Here is a 17,368-nt window from a genome sequence, read left to right on the forward strand (position 1 = left end):
TCCAATGCATAAGGACATAATGGCTCTTCAAAGGTTTGCGGCTTAACATTTGAGGGAAATGGCTGTTTCTGCTTTTTATGAAAATACCACAGGTGCTAATACTTGTCTCATTCATTTAGTGTTTGATATATCATTGCCAAACTTTCAGTATGTGTTGCATATAGCCTGAAGCTGAACTATAGGAGTTTTGAAGTCTGTTTCTGAAAAAATGTTGCTTAAATAGGCTCAAGACCACAGTTATCTGCCCCCCGTTGACCAAGATCCGGATGTGAATACAGAAACAAAGAGTGCTTGTGTTCAAGTATCAATATTTTATTAAAATTGAATGAAAAAGAAGCAAAAAATGTTCTTTTTGCAGAGAACTTGACTGAAGTTGACACTCTATTGCAGAAATTGATAGTTTTCAATGTAAATATTGGAAAAATCATAGCTTGTGGAAGTCTGAAAATTAGTTGTTTGTAGCCGATTGACTCCCTGGCGGAAGGGTTATGTATTTGAACTCAATTTTGACAGTCGGGTCAATGGTTAACATGGTGTTTTCTTGTGATTATATTTTGTGTCTTGAATTGTTCTAGAGATGCCATGTCCTTGTTTTTCAATTGGGGTGTGTATAAAGTCAAAAGCCAGGTTAGTGTCTATATGAAACATATAGTAAAAATAACTGTGGTCTCACGCCTGATATAGAGGAAGCTTTTGGAGGGGTGGCCTATTTTAAATTGTTATAAATTCTTAATTTATACAGCTATCTGGTTGAAATTTGGCCAGTTGACAGTGCTTAGCCATAGAATATTGGTGTTTGAGTATGAAATGTGAAAATCTTATATTACATAATATAAATTAATAATATATAATTTTCTTATATATTTTTGACATTTTTAAAAAAAACTACTTTCACTTTCAATTTAATGTTTGGAAATAGTTCCAAATGATGGTAACTAATGAATGAAAGCCTCACTTTCAATTCCAAAGTATAAATGGAGGGATTTTTTTAACATAGGAAGCAGACCCAGGAGGAACTGTCTGTTGAAGACCCCCCCCCCCCCCCCCCACCACCAAGCTGCCCACCAGAGGCCAAGCTGTACTTGGTGTTTGCCAACATGCTGTAATTTGTAAGTACTTCAAGATAATATATTAGAAAATGGTATCCAAACTGAAGTACAAAGTGAGACAGTTTGGTCATAAAAGCCCATTGAGACTGTTTGTTCCATTCCTAAATGAATTTCTTTCATGTTGTCAATCATTTCTGGTGTGGCTTTAATAATAATATTATTTTCTAATGAAACTGCTGACTTGTATCAGTCTTTGGTCTGTATTGTGCATCTATTCACACATTTTGTTTGCTCTTTTAAGCAAACATTACAATAATTGCAAATTCTATAAGCAATTAAACAAAACTTACTGCACATAGGATGCAGAATGATGTTTTATTTAGTGTGCATATGATTTTCAGCTTATGGACAAGAAAACATATACTTTAACAATCACAGCAACACAATGAGATCCCAATTTTAAAGAAATAATGCCACCTTTCATTAATTCATTAATTCATTCTATCAATCATTCATATATATTCATTAATTCATTCATTTATTCAATTTATTCATTGAAAAACTTGACATTTCTCAAGGCAAAATAAATAAAAAGTGAGCAGCTTTCATAAAGAATAGAGCCTTTTCCCTTAATGCATTAAAAAACACAACCTTAATACAGTATAAATGTTTTAAAAACCCTAATTTATTGCTTATTTTAATAGCCAGCCTGGTTGCTGTAGCCACAGAGGAATTTTCAAGGACAAGAACCAGTGCTGGTAAAACTGTGGTCTCTGTGGTTTTCCATACCGGCTCTCGGCAAGGATTTTCAAGAAAGGAATACCATCTCCAAGTAAGAAGAAATTCTAAGCATGTCTGGTTTGAATGCTTGCAAAATGCATCTGGGTACTCAATAAGATGAGGTTTACCTTTGAGTTGTTAAAAACTGATTGCAAAATGTCCAAAAGACTATATATTCTATTAAATTTGTCCTGAAAATCTTTGAATTCATGAACTTTTCTGCATATTTATCACATTTATGACTATATTAAAGGTTGTGTATGCCTCAAATGAGTGTTTACAGGCCTTTTTCAAACTTTAACAGTAGTGGCAGATAGTTTTATTTGTGTAAAACATTGCTTTTGTGTCTTGCTTGCAGATCATGATGTGCCAATAAGCTCCAGTTAGCTGCGGCCTTTTCCCCAGGCGGTAGTCCTGCAATCTGAATCCAGGAGATGCAGCTCTGAATCCAATATTTCAGAAGAATGAAGATGTTAGTCAACTCTGTAGTGTTTGTTTGTGTGTAAATGATTCCAATGAGTGAGATTTATAGCAAATCAGGTGTAAATAAGCATCTTATAGACAATAGTGAAGTGCTGTACTCTGAATTTAATGCCAAATCTAGCCTTCAAAACAGATTCTTAAAGTAAATTTTTTTTAAAAATGGGCATAATAATGCTATCTCTGCATTTTCTACATCATGTAGCCACCTCATACATGAAAACACTAGCAGTTGTCATGAATCTTTAAGTTTTGGTGTGTTTTTTGCCATTTCCTTTGTTGCGCCATTTGTCCCGGAAGCCAACAATTTGGCATATAGTGTTGTTTAGACTGTCTATTAACACATTATCACTAAATTTCTTGTGTTAAACTGAACAGTTCTGTTACCTTTGTATATAAGTGGACCAGAAAAGCAAAATTTTGACAAGTTGAGGCATTTCAGTTGGGCTCTATGTCATTTTTTATATAAAACACTAAGCCGATGAAGTGGAAAAACCTTATTTTGCTTAGAAAAAATCTTAAAAGAGTAGGCAGGCCAGTTTTGTGGTGCTGTTCTATAGACACCATTAAAAGCTACAAGGAAAACTTTACTTGGTCAAATTATTCCAATGCATAAGGAAATAATGGCTCTTCAAAGGTTTGCGGCTTAACATTTGAGGGAAATGGCTGTTTCTGCTTTTTATGAAAATACCACAGGTGCTAATACTTGTCTCATTCATTTAGTGTTTGATATATCATTGCCAAACTTTCAGTATGTGTTGCATATAGCCTGAAGCTGAACTATAGGAGTTTTGAAGTCTGTTTCTGAAAAAATGTTGCTTAAATAGGCTCAAGACCACAGTTATCTGCCCCCCGTTGACCAAGATCCGGATGTGAATACAGAAACAAAGAGTGCTTGTGTTCAAGTATCAATATTTTATTAAAATTGAATGAAAAAGAAGCAAAAAATGTTCTTTTTGCAGAGAACTTGACTGAAGTTGACACTCTATTGCAGAAATTGATAGTTTTCAATGTAAATATTGGAAAAATCATAGCTTGTGGAAGTCTGAAAATTAGTTGTTTGTAGCCGATTGACTCCCTGGCGGAAGGGTTATGTATTTGAACTCAATTTTGACAGTCGGGTCAATGGTTAACATGGTGTTTTCTTGTGATTATATTTTGTGTCTTGAATTGTTCTAGAGATGCCATGTCCTTGTTTTTCAATTGGGGTGTGTATAAAGTCAAAAGCCAGGTTAGTGTCTATATGAAACATATAGTAAAAATAACTGTGGTCTCACGCCTGATATAGAGGAAGCTTTTGGAGGGGTGGCCTATTTTAAATTGTTATAAATTCTTAATTTATACAGCTATCTGGTTGAAATTTGGCCAGTTGACAGTGCTTAGCCATAGAATATTGGTGTTTGAGTATGAAATGTGAAAATCTTATATTACATAATATAAATTAATAATATATAATTTTCTTATATATTTTTGACATTTTTAAAAAAAACTACTTTCACTTTCAATTTAATGTTTGGAAATAGTTCCAAATGATGGTAACTAATGAATGAAAGCCTCACTTTCAATTCCAAAGTATAAATGGAGGGATTTTTTTAACATAGGAAGCAGACCCAGGAGGAACTGTCTGTTGAAGACCCCCCCCCCCCCCCCCCCCACCACCAAGCTGCCCACCAGAGGCCAAGCTGTACTTGGTGTTTGCCAACATGCTGTAATTTGTAAGTACTTCAAGATAATATATTAGAAAATGGTATCCAAACTGAAGTACAAAGTGAGACAGTTTGGTCATAAAAGCCCATTGAGACTGTTTGTTCCATTCCTAAATGAATTTCTTTCATGTTGTCAATCATTTCTGGTGTGGCTTTAATAATAATATTATTTTCTAATGAAACTGCTGACTTGTATCAGTCTTTGGTCTGTATTGTGCATCTATTCACACATTTTGTTTGCTCTTTTAAGCAAACATTACAATAATTGCAAATTCTATAAGCAATTAAACAAAACTTACTGCACATAGGATGCAGAATGATGTTTTATTTAGTGTGCATATGATTTTCAGCTTATGGACAAGAAAACATATACTTTAACAATCACAGCAACACAATGAGATCCCAATTTTAAAGAAATAATGCCACCTTTCATTAATTCATTAATTCATTCTATCAATCATTCATATATATTCATTAATTCATTCATTTATTCAATTTATTCATTGAAAAACTTGACATTTCTCAAGGCAAAATAAATAAAAAGTGAGCAGCTTTCATAAAGAATAGAGCCTTTTCCCTTAATGCATTAAAAAACACAACCTTAATACAGTATAAATGTTTTAAAAACCCTAATTTATTGCTTATTTTAATAGCCAGCCTGGTTGCTGTAGCCACAGAGGAATTTTCAAGGACAAGAACCAGTGCTGGTAAAACTGTGGTCTCTGTGGTTTTCCATACCGGCTCTCGGCAAGGATTTTCAAGAAAGGAATACCATCTCCAAGTAAGAAGAAATTCTAAGCATGTCTGGTTTGAATGCTTGCAAAATGCATCTGGGTACTCAATAAGATGAGGTTTACCTTTGAGTTGTTAAAAACTGATTGCAAAATGTCCAAAAGACTATATATTCTATTAAATTTGTCCTGAAAATCTTTGAATTCATGAACTTTTCTGCATATTTATCACATTTATGACTATATTAAAGGTTGTGTATGCCTCAAATGAGTGTTTACAGGCCTTTTTCAAACTTTAACAGTAGTGGCAGATAGTTTTATTTGTGTAAAACATTGCTTTTGTGTCTTGCTTGCAGATCATGATGTGCCAATAAGCTCCAGTTAGCTGCGGCCTTTTCCCCAGGCGGTAGTCCTGCAATCTGAATCCAGGAGATGCAGCTCTGAATCCAATATTTCAGAAGAATGAAGATGTTAGTCAACTCTGTAGTGTTTGTTTGTGTGTAAATGATTCCAATGAGTGAGATTTATAGCAAATCAGGTGTAAATAAGCATCTTATAGACAATAGTGAAGTGCTGTACTCTGAATTTAATGCCAAATCTAGCCTTCAAAACAGATTCTTAAAGTAAATTTTTTTTAAAAATGGGCATAATAATGCTATCTCTGCATTTTCTACATCATGTAGCCACCTCATACATGAAAACACTAGCAGTTGTCATGAATCTTTAAGTTTTGGTGTGTTTTTTGCCATTTCCTTTGTTGCGCCATTTGTCCCGGAAGCCAACAATTTGGCATATAGTGTTGTTTAGACTGTCTATTAACACATTATCACTAAATTTCTTGTGTTAAACTGAACAGTTCTGTTACCTTTGTATATAAGTGGACCAGAAAAGCAAAATTTTGACAAGTTGAGGCATTTCAGTTGGGCTCTATGTCATTTTTTATATAAAACACTAAGCCGATGAAGTGGAAAAACCTTATTTTGCTTAGAAAAAATCTTAAAAGAGTAGGCAGGCCAGTTTTGTGGTGCTGTTCTATAGACACCATTAAAAGCTACAAGGAAAACTTTACTTGGTCAAATTATTCCAATGCATAAGGAAATAATGGCTCTTCAAAGGTTTGCGGCTTAACATTTGAGGGAAATGGCTGTTTCTGCTTTTTATGAAAATACCACAGGTGCTAATACTTGTCTCATTCATTTAGTGTTTGATATATCATTGCCAAACTTTCAGTATGTGTTGCATATAGCCTGAAGCTGAACTATAGGAGTTTTGAAGTCTGTTTCTGAAAAAATGTTGCTTAAATAGGCTCAAGACCACAGTTATCTGCCCCCCGTTGACCAAGATCCGGATGTGAATACAGAAACAAAGAGTGCTTGTGTTCAAGTATCAATATTTTATTAAAATTGAATGAAAAAGAAGCAAAAAATGTTCTTTTTGCAGAGAACTTGACTGAAGTTGACACTCTATTGCAGAAATTGATAGTTTTCAATGTAAATATTGGAAAAATCATAGCTTGTGGAAGTCTGAAAATTAGTTGTTTGTAGCCGATTGACTCCCTGGCGGAAGGGTTATGTATTTGAACTCAATTTTGACAGTCGGGTCAATGGTTAACATGGTGTTTTCTTGTGATTATATTTTGTGTCTTGAATTGTTCTAGAGATGCCATGTCCTTGTTTTTCAATTGGGGTGTGTATAAAGTCAAAAGCCAGGTTAGTGTCTATATGAAACATATAGTAAAAATAACTGTGGTCTCACGCCTGATATAGAGGAAGCTTTTGGAGGGGTGGCCTATTTTAAATTGTTATAAATTCTTAATTTATACAGCTATCTGGTTGAAATTTGGCCAGTTGACAGTGCTTAGCCATAGAATATTGGTGTTTGAGTATGAAATGTGAAAATCTTATATTACATAATATAAATTAATAATATATAATTTTCTTATATATTTTTGACATTTTTAAAAAAAACTACTTTCACTTTCAATTTAATGTTTGGAAATAGTTCCAAATGATGGTAACTAATGAATGAAAGCCTCACTTTCAATTCCAAAGTATAAATGGAGGGATTTTTTTAACATAGGAAGCAGACCCAGGAGGAACTGTCTGTTGAAGACCCCCCCCCCCCCCCCCCCCACCACCAAGCTGCCCACCAGAGGCCAAGCTGTACTTGGTGTTTGCCAACATGCTGTAATTTGTAAGTACTTCAAGATAATATATTAGAAAATGGTATCCAAACTGAAGTACAAAGTGAGACAGTTTGGTCATAAAAGCCCATTGAGACTGTTTGTTCCATTCCTAAATGAATTTCTTTCATGTTGTCAATCATTTCTGGTGTGGCTTTAATAATAATATTATTTTCTAATGAAACTGCTGACTTGTATCAGTCTTTGGTCTGTATTGTGCATCTATTCACACATTTTGTTTGCTCTTTTAAGCAAACATTACAATAATTGCAAATTCTATAAGCAATTAAACAAAACTTACTGCACATAGGATGCAGAATGATGTTTTATTTAGTGTGCATATGATTTTCAGCTTATGGACAAGAAAACATATACTTTAACAATCACAGCAACACAATGAGATCCCAATTTTAAAGAAATAATGCCACCTTTCATTAATTCATTAATTCATTCTATCAATCATTCATATATATTCATTAATTCATTCATTTATTCAATTTATTCATTGAAAAACTTGACATTTCTCAAGGCAAAATAAATAAAAAGTGAGCAGCTTTCATAAAGAATAGAGCCTTTTCCCTTAATGCATTAAAAAACACAACCTTAATACAGTATAAATGTTTTAAAAACCCTAATTTATTGCTTATTTTAATAGCCAGCCTGGTTGCTGTAGCCACAGAGGAATTTTCAAGGACAAGAACCAGTGCTGGTAAAACTGTGGTCTCTGTGGTTTTCCATACCGGCTCTCGGCAAGGATTTTCAAGAAAGGAATACCATCTCCAAGTAAGAAGAAATTCTAAGCATGTCTGGTTTGAATGCTTGCAAAATGCATCTGGGTACTCAATAAGATGAGGTTTACCTTTGAGTTGTTAAAAACTGATTGCAAAATGTCCAAAAGACTATATATTCTATTAAATTTGTCCTGAAAATCTTTGAATTCATGAACTTTTCTGCATATTTATCACATTTATGACTATATTAAAGGTTGTGTATGCCTCAAATGAGTGTTTACAGGCCTTTTTCAAACTTTAACAGTAGTGGCAGATAGTTTTATTTGTGTAAAACATTGCTTTTGTGTCTTGCTTGCAGATCATGATGTGCCAATAAGCTCCAGTTAGCTGCGGCCTTTTCCCCAGGCGGTAGTCCTGCAATCTGAATCCAGGAGATGCAGCTCTGAATCCAATATTTCAGAAGAATGAAGATGTTAGTCAACTCTGTAGTGTTTGTTTGTGTGTAAATGATTCCAATGAGTGAGATTTATAGCAAATCAGGTGTAAATAAGCATCTTATAGACAATAGTGAAGTGCTGTACTCTGAATTTAATGCCAAATCTAGCCTTCAAAACAGATTCTTAAAGTAAATTTTTTTTAAAAATGGGCATAATAATGCTATCTCTGCATTTTCTACATCATGTAGCCACCTCATACATGAAAACACTAGCAGTTGTCATGAATCTTTAAGTTTTGGTGTGTTTTTTGCCATTTCCTTTGTTGCGCCATTTGTCCCGGAAGCCAACAATTTGGCATATAGTGTTGTTTAGACTGTCTATTAACACATTATCACTAAATTTCTTGTGTTAAACTGAACAGTTCTGTTACCTTTGTATATAAGTGGACCAGAAAAGCAAAATTTTGACAAGTTGAGGCATTTCAGTTGGGCTCTATGTCATTTTTTATATAAAACACTAAGCCGATGAAGTGGAAAAACCTTATTTTGCTTAGAAAAAATCTTAAAAGAGTAGGCAGGCCAGTTTTGTGGTGCTGTTCTATAGACACCATTAAAAGCTACAAGGAAAACTTTACTTGGTCAAATTATTCCAATGCATAAGGAAATAATGGCTCTTCAAAGGTTTGCGGCTTAACATTTGAGGGAAATGGCTGTTTCTGCTTTTTATGAAAATACCACAGGTGCTAATACTTGTCTCATTCATTTAGTGTTTGATATATCATTGCCAAACTTTCAGTATGTGTTGCATATAGCCTGAAGCTGAACTATAGGAGTTTTGAAGTCTGTTTCTGAAAAAATGTTGCTTAAATAGGCTCAAGACCACAGTTATCTGCCCCCCGTTGACCAAGATCCGGATGTGAATACAGAAACAAAGAGTGCTTGTGTTCAAGTATCAATATTTTATTAAAATTGAATGAAAAAGAAGCAAAAAATGTTCTTTTTGCAGAGAACTTGACTGAAGTTGACACTCTATTGCAGAAATTGATAGTTTTCAATGTAAATATTGGAAAAATCATAGCTTGTGGAAGTCTGAAAATTAGTTGTTTGTAGCCGATTGACTCCCTGGCGGAAGGGTTATGTATTTGAACTCAATTTTGACAGTCGGGTCAATGGTTAACATGGTGTTTTCTTGTGATTATATTTTGTGTCTTGAATTGTTCTAGAGATGCCATGTCCTTGTTTTTCAATTGGGGTGTGTATAAAGTCAAAAGCCAGGTTAGTGTCTATATGAAACATATAGTAAAAATAACTGTGGTCTCACGCCTTTTTAAGCTCTAACGGGAACGCGACAAATCGGCCTTTTACCAAATCGGGCCCTTTTCGCCCCCTTTCTGATTTTGTACAGAGACATTTCCGCCCCTTAATTTTATTGAAATTTTTATCTTAAATGTAATTTAAACAGTAGAAATGTTCAAATTTTATTTCAATAGAAGTTCAACTGTTACAAATCTCATTACAACTGTTGTAATGAGATTTGTAATTCAACATAAAAACATTATATTCATGAAGTATTGATAATATATCGGAAGAAAGATCGAGGCAATATATTTGTACTTTAATACACATATAAATATATATAACAAAAACTATTTAACGACACAAAAAATGTATATTTAAATTACATCTAATTCACTGTACCAACTGTCAAAACTATATATCAACGCCTAAATGCCACAGTAAATGGCACCCACATTCTTGAGGAATTGCTTACATGTGACCTCGTGTGGCATTGAAGTCCTCTGGAGATCCCTATTACGATGGTTATGAATATATAAAAGAAATAACAACTGATAGTATATAAACCATATCGCTAGAGTACCCTACCCTATTGTTTTCATTATATAGGCGGTCTTATCTTTCTGTCTTTCGATCGATCTGTGACAGTTTTTGTTTAGAAAGAATAGAAAAATGTCTGCATTTCAGTACAAGCGCATTGATGTTACCGTTTCTAAAATGCTTAAACCTGAACTGCTCACACAAATAATACCCTCTATCCACATCCATCACTGCCCTACGATCCTACCACTGCCCCATCTGGAATTTTGCCATACATTAAAGAAACTGACAATTAGCGTTTAATTCTCGTATAGTCCGCTGTCGACTGTCTAATTACAAGATCCACTCAAACCATTACACGTATACATACACTATAAATCTTAAATATTTTCTAGTAAAGTTTTTAATGTAAATCCCAGGTGCAAAAAAGTCAAATCATGTAGTGCATCACGTAGTAAATTTATTAAATACTTCTCTTTCGCCGTTGTGAAAGAATAAAACAACCTGGTCTTGTGACCAGAACAACCGGTCAGAACATGTAGATCCCTGCTTACTTTTTTAAACCCGGGTGGACACACACGGTTATAAAAAATAGCCGATTTGTGTGTGTTTGTGTGTGGGGGGGGGGGGGGGGGGGCATGGAATCACTAAATATTTGCCAAGCAAACTATTTTTGTAAAACAATTTGTTAAAACACAAGAATGGACCAGATTGCCCGGTAAGCGTATCTTTTAGCAGCAATGAGTCTCAAGTTGACCGGAACCCTTCACATTTAATTACGGGTGGCGTAAGAATAATGTTATGTCCACCAAGTACAGGCCTATGATTATCAATCAAAGTAACAAAGCTTTTAATGTTTATTCATATAGTCATCGTCATGTCATGACTTGACTTGACTGGATGGCCTTTATGGGAAAAGGTCACAATTTAAGAAATGATAGCTGAATATCTGGATGCATAGTATATGCCCGAAAGATTTCATGTGTTATTGTTGTAGGAATTTTTCTGATTCATCTTATTCCTTATAAATGTTGATATGTTACCAGGGCAAGAATGGGCGTTAGAGGGGGTGTAAATTAAGGGTGCAACCTTTCGACATGCGCCCTTCCCTCAAATTGATATGTTTTAAAGTGTTGACAGGGTGGTTTGGGGTCACACAACACTAAATAATCTTCTTATAAATTATGTCGTGAATTGGCCGATTTGCACGACAAATAACACTATTTTTCAGTGTTTCACGATCCTAGACAGATTATATTTCGGAAGAAAGGTCCACTTGTATACTAATCATTAACAACATGAGTGTACCAATCAACCTCATGTACACAAAGTGACCTCATGAATAACATGTAGCCTCGTGTGCACAAAGGAACCTCAGTACACCAAGTTACCTTATGTGAGTCAACTTACCGCATGAACACCAAACAACCTCATGTGTACCAAGTAACCTCATGCGATTCAAGTAACCCCATGTGAGTCAAGTAACCTCATGTGTACCAACACACTTCGTGTGTACCAAGTTACCTCATGTGAGTCAAATAACCTCATGTGAGTCAAATAATATCATGTGTACCAAGTAACCTCATGTGAGTCGAGTAACATCATGTGAGTCAACTACCTCGTGTGTACGATGTAACCATATGTGTACCAAAACACCTAATGTGTACCAAGTAACCTCATCTCCGACGTCGTTGCGTCACCGTTTCCATTCGCCAACAAGGCTATTTTCTACTCTAAAATGCAGCGAAAAATGCCTAACCTGGGGTGGGCGGTGTCGAAGATATCTCAGCATCCCTGCACTTGCCTCGGCTGGGACCAAATTTGCAATTTAGGGGACGCTCTACCCTACAAGATGCACCTGTCGGGGTGCCAGGGATGATATTTGGTCACCGGATTCCAGCGCGTCAGAGTATGACCAAATTCGCGATATTTCGTACTTTTCAACGTGCCCCAAACCTACCTGGTACGGGGACGCAAATCACGACGATATCTCCGCAACCACAAATGATAGGAGGTCCGTATTGGTCCTGAAATTAAGCACTCTCGATTTCCTACGTTACGCCACCGTCGGCGCATCTCTGACGTCATTGCGTCACCGTTTCCATTCGCCAACAATACTCTTTTATACTCTAAAATGCAGCAAAAAATGCCTAAATTGGGGTGGGCGTTATCGAAGATATCTCAGCATCCCTGCACTTGCCGCGGCTGGGACCAATTTTGCCATTTAGGGGACGCTCTACCCTACCAGATGCACCTGTCGGGGTGCCCGGGATGATATTTGGTCAGCGGTTTCCAACGCGTCAAAGTATGACCAAATTCGCGATATTTCGTACTTTTCAACGTGCCCCAAACCTACCCAGTGCGGGGACGCAAACACGACGATATCTCCGCAACCACAAATGATAGGAGGTCGGTACTGGTCTTTAATTTAGCACTCTCGATTTCCTTCGTTACGCCACCGTCGGTGCATCTCTGACGTCATTGCGTCACCGTTTCAATTCGCCAACAAGGCTATTTTATACTCTAAAATGCAGCGAAAAATGCCTAAAACATTTGAAAAAGGAAGTATTTAGTGCCAACAAAATGAACAAAATGTAAACAAGAATCACCGCATCGTCGGGTTGAGAAGCTTCGCTCTGTCGTGTGGTATTTCTCGTTTTCTTCTTGGCAGGCCCAGTTGAGACCTGAAACCGACAAGGAATCAGGATAAAGGATTACTTACATTATGTAACCAATGAACTTAGTTACGGATGCGTGGCGTATCCGGCTATTTACACATTTCCAAGCAAAATTATAAATAAAATCGTATATAAGTCACCACCCCATTAAGCGAAATACTTAATGAATTACATATCATTAAATAATAAACAGTGCCCCCTTTAGTAGTGGTAGTGTTAAAAGGCTTATCATCAAGGGTGACGTCAAAGGCCACACCGCCTGTGGCCACTTTGGCATCCTGATCTAAATGGAAAAGTATGACGTCCAACTTGAACAAATCTTCTCAGTCAATATCAGTTACAGATATTTTAAAACAGGTTTACAGTGTGTTTTACTGCATGTCGTGTTGCTGTTTATTCAACCAATTTTAAAGGAACTACTGACTATATAGATATGATATAAATGTGTATAGGTAAAATCCAATCACATGACCAGCTCAGTTATCATAAAAGTGTCCCGTGTCATGGGTTCGAACCCGGGACGCAGGTTATGTCCATGGTTAAGTTTAATATATGCATTAGTATCTAGCATCGGATGAAGGAAAACATATATTTCTGACAAACTTTGCAGAAATTATATCATTTTGGATAACTTATTTTTCATTGGCGTTTTGTTAACATACATAAAGTAAGTTATATGGACTATACAAATATATATATTTTGTTCAATATTTAAGATATGATTTTATTTTGATACACACCTTTGTCAATGTCGCCAACCATTTCTTCGCCCTTCTTCAACTCCTCTTCCATGTCGCGATAGTTAACCAATGTGGACGACGGACGGAACTGAGTATTTGACAAAATAATGACAGAAACGTCATCGTTACGTTGCCTCGGATCAGGACCAACTTTGTTACTCTTTTTTTCCAAAACAATTTCCCATATTTTCGCTAGAAATTGATTTTATTGACGAAAATCAAGCAAAAGACAAACTGTCAACAAACAATTGCTACGCGTCTTTTTGGAAATGACGTTGTTCACATCTCGCGTTAGCTGTATACCTTTGCGTTTTTTTTCTGATGTTTTACCAGTATCTTAGTCATTTTCATTAACCATTATTTATTTTTATATCATTCTGTAAATAACGAATCGATTGGTGTTGTACAATTTGCTGTATTAGTTTTCACGATTCACCATACGTCACATTTGACATCAGGCGATGTGACGTCTATTAAGCTGTCGTGCGTTTTATTTGCTTCAAAATCTATTGTCGAGACCGTTATTTGTATACCCAAAACTTACTATGCTGTTGTTTTAGTATGCACGGCACCGTGATGTCCCCAAATATGGTCAGTTATGTCTGGTCCGTAATGTCCATGGCCTATAATGGTCTAAAATGTCCTTAGAACCTGTAAGTTTGGGGTCACACAACACAAAAGCGTTTTCTTAAATTGACCCATTTGCACGACAAATCACACTGAATTGTAGTGTTTCACGAACCCAGACATAATATATTTCGGAAGAAAGTTCCACTTGTCACGGTACTAATCATTAACACCATTAGTGTACCAATCAACCTCATGTACATGTGTACGCCAAGTTACCTCATGTATATAAACCAAGTAGCATCATGAACACCAAGGAACCTCAGTGTACCCAGTAACCCTTATCCGTTATGTCCTGACAACGTTTGGGAAAAGCCCTAATTATAGTTTTACCAATACAATCCAAAACGGTGCATTTTGGGCGTATTTTATTTCATTTTTCTTCGATATTGACATAACAAGTAAACTTGGACGGGTTTAGGTGGGGGGGGGGGGGGGGTGCGCACGCTGGGTTACCCCCTTACCCCCTTCCCACATTGGATCAGCAATGCAATCGCTGAATGTGCACTACTTAACTTTGTTGTTTTTAGCAATATATGTACCTATTATATGTTTCCTTCGAAAGGGGTGACATATATGTACAGGAACGTGAAATCAGCTGTGTAAATGTAATAATAATGTTTTCACAACAGTACGAGATGTGCAGTTGAATGTTCTTTTTAATTTCTTTTTAATTGTATCTGTAAAAAACTCAATCTTGATGTTTTTATTCCCTTAAGAATAAAGTTCTTGCAACTGAAGTTACATGACAATATAAAACTGAAATAGTTCTAGTTAGCCTACACTGGTAGTGCGGCGCCATATTTATTATTTCGGTTGCCTTTTGTTTTCACCGTTGATGACATAAAATTCTTCTGTCAACGTCAAAACTAAACAAAATAAGAAGCTTTTTGGATCAAACAAAGACCATTTTTTAAAAAAAAAAAACGATTGTATGGGACATTATAATTTCCTTATTCGCTGTTAACTGTTATTGTTTAATTAAAATCAACGGTACAGAAATGTTACTTTTAGAGGTTTGAACTTTTCACACCTGGCCTGAACTTGTTTACACTGGATACCTGAGTCTATTGGAGTGAAATCATGGGCTTTCTCGACAAATTAGCCAGACTGTTCGGTTTAAGGAACGAGGAGGCAAATATTTTAGTGGTTGGACTTGACAACAGTGGAAAGACAACTATTCTCAACCAGATGAAGGGCGAAGATTCACGTGCAATGGACATTGTACCAACTATTGGGTTTTCGGTAGAGAAGTTTAAGGCGAAATCATTGACAATTACTGCATTTGATATGTCAGGTCAAGGGAGATATCGAACCTTGTGGGAGCAATATTACAGAGACTGTCAAGGAATCATTTTTGTCATTGACAGCAGCGACAAAATCCGAATGGTAGTAGCCAAGGATGAACTTGATAGTCTTATGAAGCATGGAGAACTTGCGCACAAGCGTGTGCCAATTCTGTTCTTTGCAAACAAATCTGATTTGCGAGATGCAGTGTCCAGTGTTAAGGTATCAACACTGATGAAGCTAGAAGAAATTAGAGACAAGCCGTGGCATATATGTGCCAGTAATGGTTTAACAGGAGAAGGTTTACACGAAGGCATTGATTGGTTAACAGAACAATTGAAAAGTTCAATTTCTGCTAAGAAAAGGTGATTGACAAATGTAGAGCAAGCGAAGAGCAGTTTAATACCATCCATTTAACATATCTGATCTATAACAACATTCCAAGAAGAACAATGATTTGAAACAATTGTTAATTAGCTACATCATGACATGTATACAAGTCATGTACATTGTACTTGTTTTAAAAGTAAAATTATGTTTAACTTAAATGTCTATTAATGTTTTAATTTAATTAACTTGCTAAGAAATATCAGCATACATAAACGTAACGAACAGACAAGAGTAAGTTTGTGTGATATTCATTGTTATAAATGCCTTTTAGTTTCTTAATGTTGTATTCCGTCCACTTTGCATCTGATTCTGTGAAATGTGTTGCTTTATTTTACTGTATGAAAAACAAGTGTTCCAGCATGATCTGTATTACACATTATCACAAAATGTTATGAAGAGCGTATTTCTTTTAATATTGGTACTTGTATATCTGTTGTGTCATCTCATTTGTGTTTATTATATTATTTACGATCATTCATTCTCTTTTTGATATGAATGTTGCGGGCTTAGCACAAAACTGTTGTGATACTTTCTATTTCTTTATTAAGTAATAAACTTTTTTCACTAAGCGCACAATGTCTACTGTATTAGCCTTTAAAATTGATGAATATAATGTCTAAATGAAGGAGTTAGTACTGAAACATTTTAGCTGTAGGTAGGTCAATGTAATAAAGTATTCATTTTTTTCAAAGCAGTAGCTGGCTATTTTCTTTTCTAGATTAGTTTTGTATCAATACTGTTTAAAGTGCTAATTAGTAATAATTTTGCATATAGCTTCTCAAAAAATAATACCAAAAAGAATAAGTGTTATCATACTTTACTGATTCTCAGAAATCCATGTATAAATAAGTCAAATGATTGTAATTCTTATGAGATCTGTGTCTTTTTCTTACTGTTAATTTAGACAAAAAAAATCTGGATCATTGATTTTTACTCAGTACAGAATAAAAAATTGTAAGATATAAGAAGTCTTTTTATTTATGCATTATCATTGTGATCAATATGTACCAAATATAAGGTTTATATTATAAACATGTTTTGAGCGCTGACCAACATTCAAGTTCTTGCATAACATCGCTGCTGTAGTCCATTCGGAGCTCCTCGGCCTTTATTATCGAAAACAACCTTGGATGTATGCCGGTACATCAGTAGAAGTAGTTCATAATTTTTTTAATTATTAATATTATTAATTAAATGTTGTGTTTAAGGTTGTATTTGTAGTTTAAGTTTAAATTGGTTGCCAGTGAAGAGTTTTATTTCAAACATAATTAAGATTTCTAAGGCATTAATAAAGTTAGTTTAAACTTATTTTACGATTGTGAAACAAGCTATCCTTTTCTTTCATTGAAAAACAGACAATTGAATAAAAACAAGAGGCCCACAAGGGTCTATGCTTTATTGGTAAGGATTTTTTGGATTAAGCTGGTTTTTCAAAGGAACCATGATTTAGTCAGTATCTAACAATTCTATAAGTTTAGTAAACATCTGGTAATAATTGAGTTCTCATAAAAAACAAATCGGCTCTTTATGACAAAGGAAAGGGAGAAAACCAACTGCGCTCTCTAAGTACAGGTTGTCTCTCTTAGGCTGTAATTTTCATCTCTGACAGTGGCAAGGGAGTGTATAAGAAAAGCAACTGCACTTTCTGAGTTCATGTTCTCTTAGACTGGAATTTTCATCTCTTAGAATGGCAAGAGTGAATAACAAAAAAGAAA

General features: G+C 35.3%; 1 protein-coding gene and 1 long non-coding RNA gene across 2 annotated transcripts; both read left to right on the plus strand.

Moving 5' to 3' along the window:
• The first annotated feature begins 1,034 nt into the window (after positions 1 to 1,034).
• On the plus strand, positions 1,035 to 8,427 carry LOC128216620 (uncharacterized). Its single transcript, XR_008258097.1, has 9 exons — positions 1,035 to 1,109; positions 1,754 to 1,881; positions 2,188 to 2,301; positions 3,911 to 4,024; positions 4,669 to 4,796; positions 5,103 to 5,216; positions 6,826 to 6,939; positions 7,584 to 7,711; positions 8,018 to 8,427. It is a non-coding gene; the product is annotated as an uncharacterized LOC128216620 (long non-coding RNA).
• Positions 8,428 to 14,804: 6,377 nt separating this feature from the next.
• On the plus strand, positions 14,805 to 16,615 carry LOC128216615 (ADP-ribosylation factor-like protein 6). The gene has a single exon (XM_052923241.1). The coding sequence runs from the start codon at positions 15,060 to 15,062 to the stop codon at positions 15,630 to 15,632; it is 573 nt and encodes a 190-aa protein (XP_052779201.1). The 5' UTR covers positions 14,805 to 15,059; the 3' UTR covers positions 15,633 to 16,615.
• The last annotated feature ends 753 nt before the right edge of the window (positions 16,616 to 17,368 follow it).

This window comes from Mya arenaria, chromosome 14 (genome assembly GCF_026914265.1).
Source record: "Mya arenaria isolate MELC-2E11 chromosome 14, ASM2691426v1".
Classification (NCBI taxonomy): Eukaryota; Metazoa; Mollusca; class Bivalvia; order Myida; family Myidae; genus Mya; species Mya arenaria.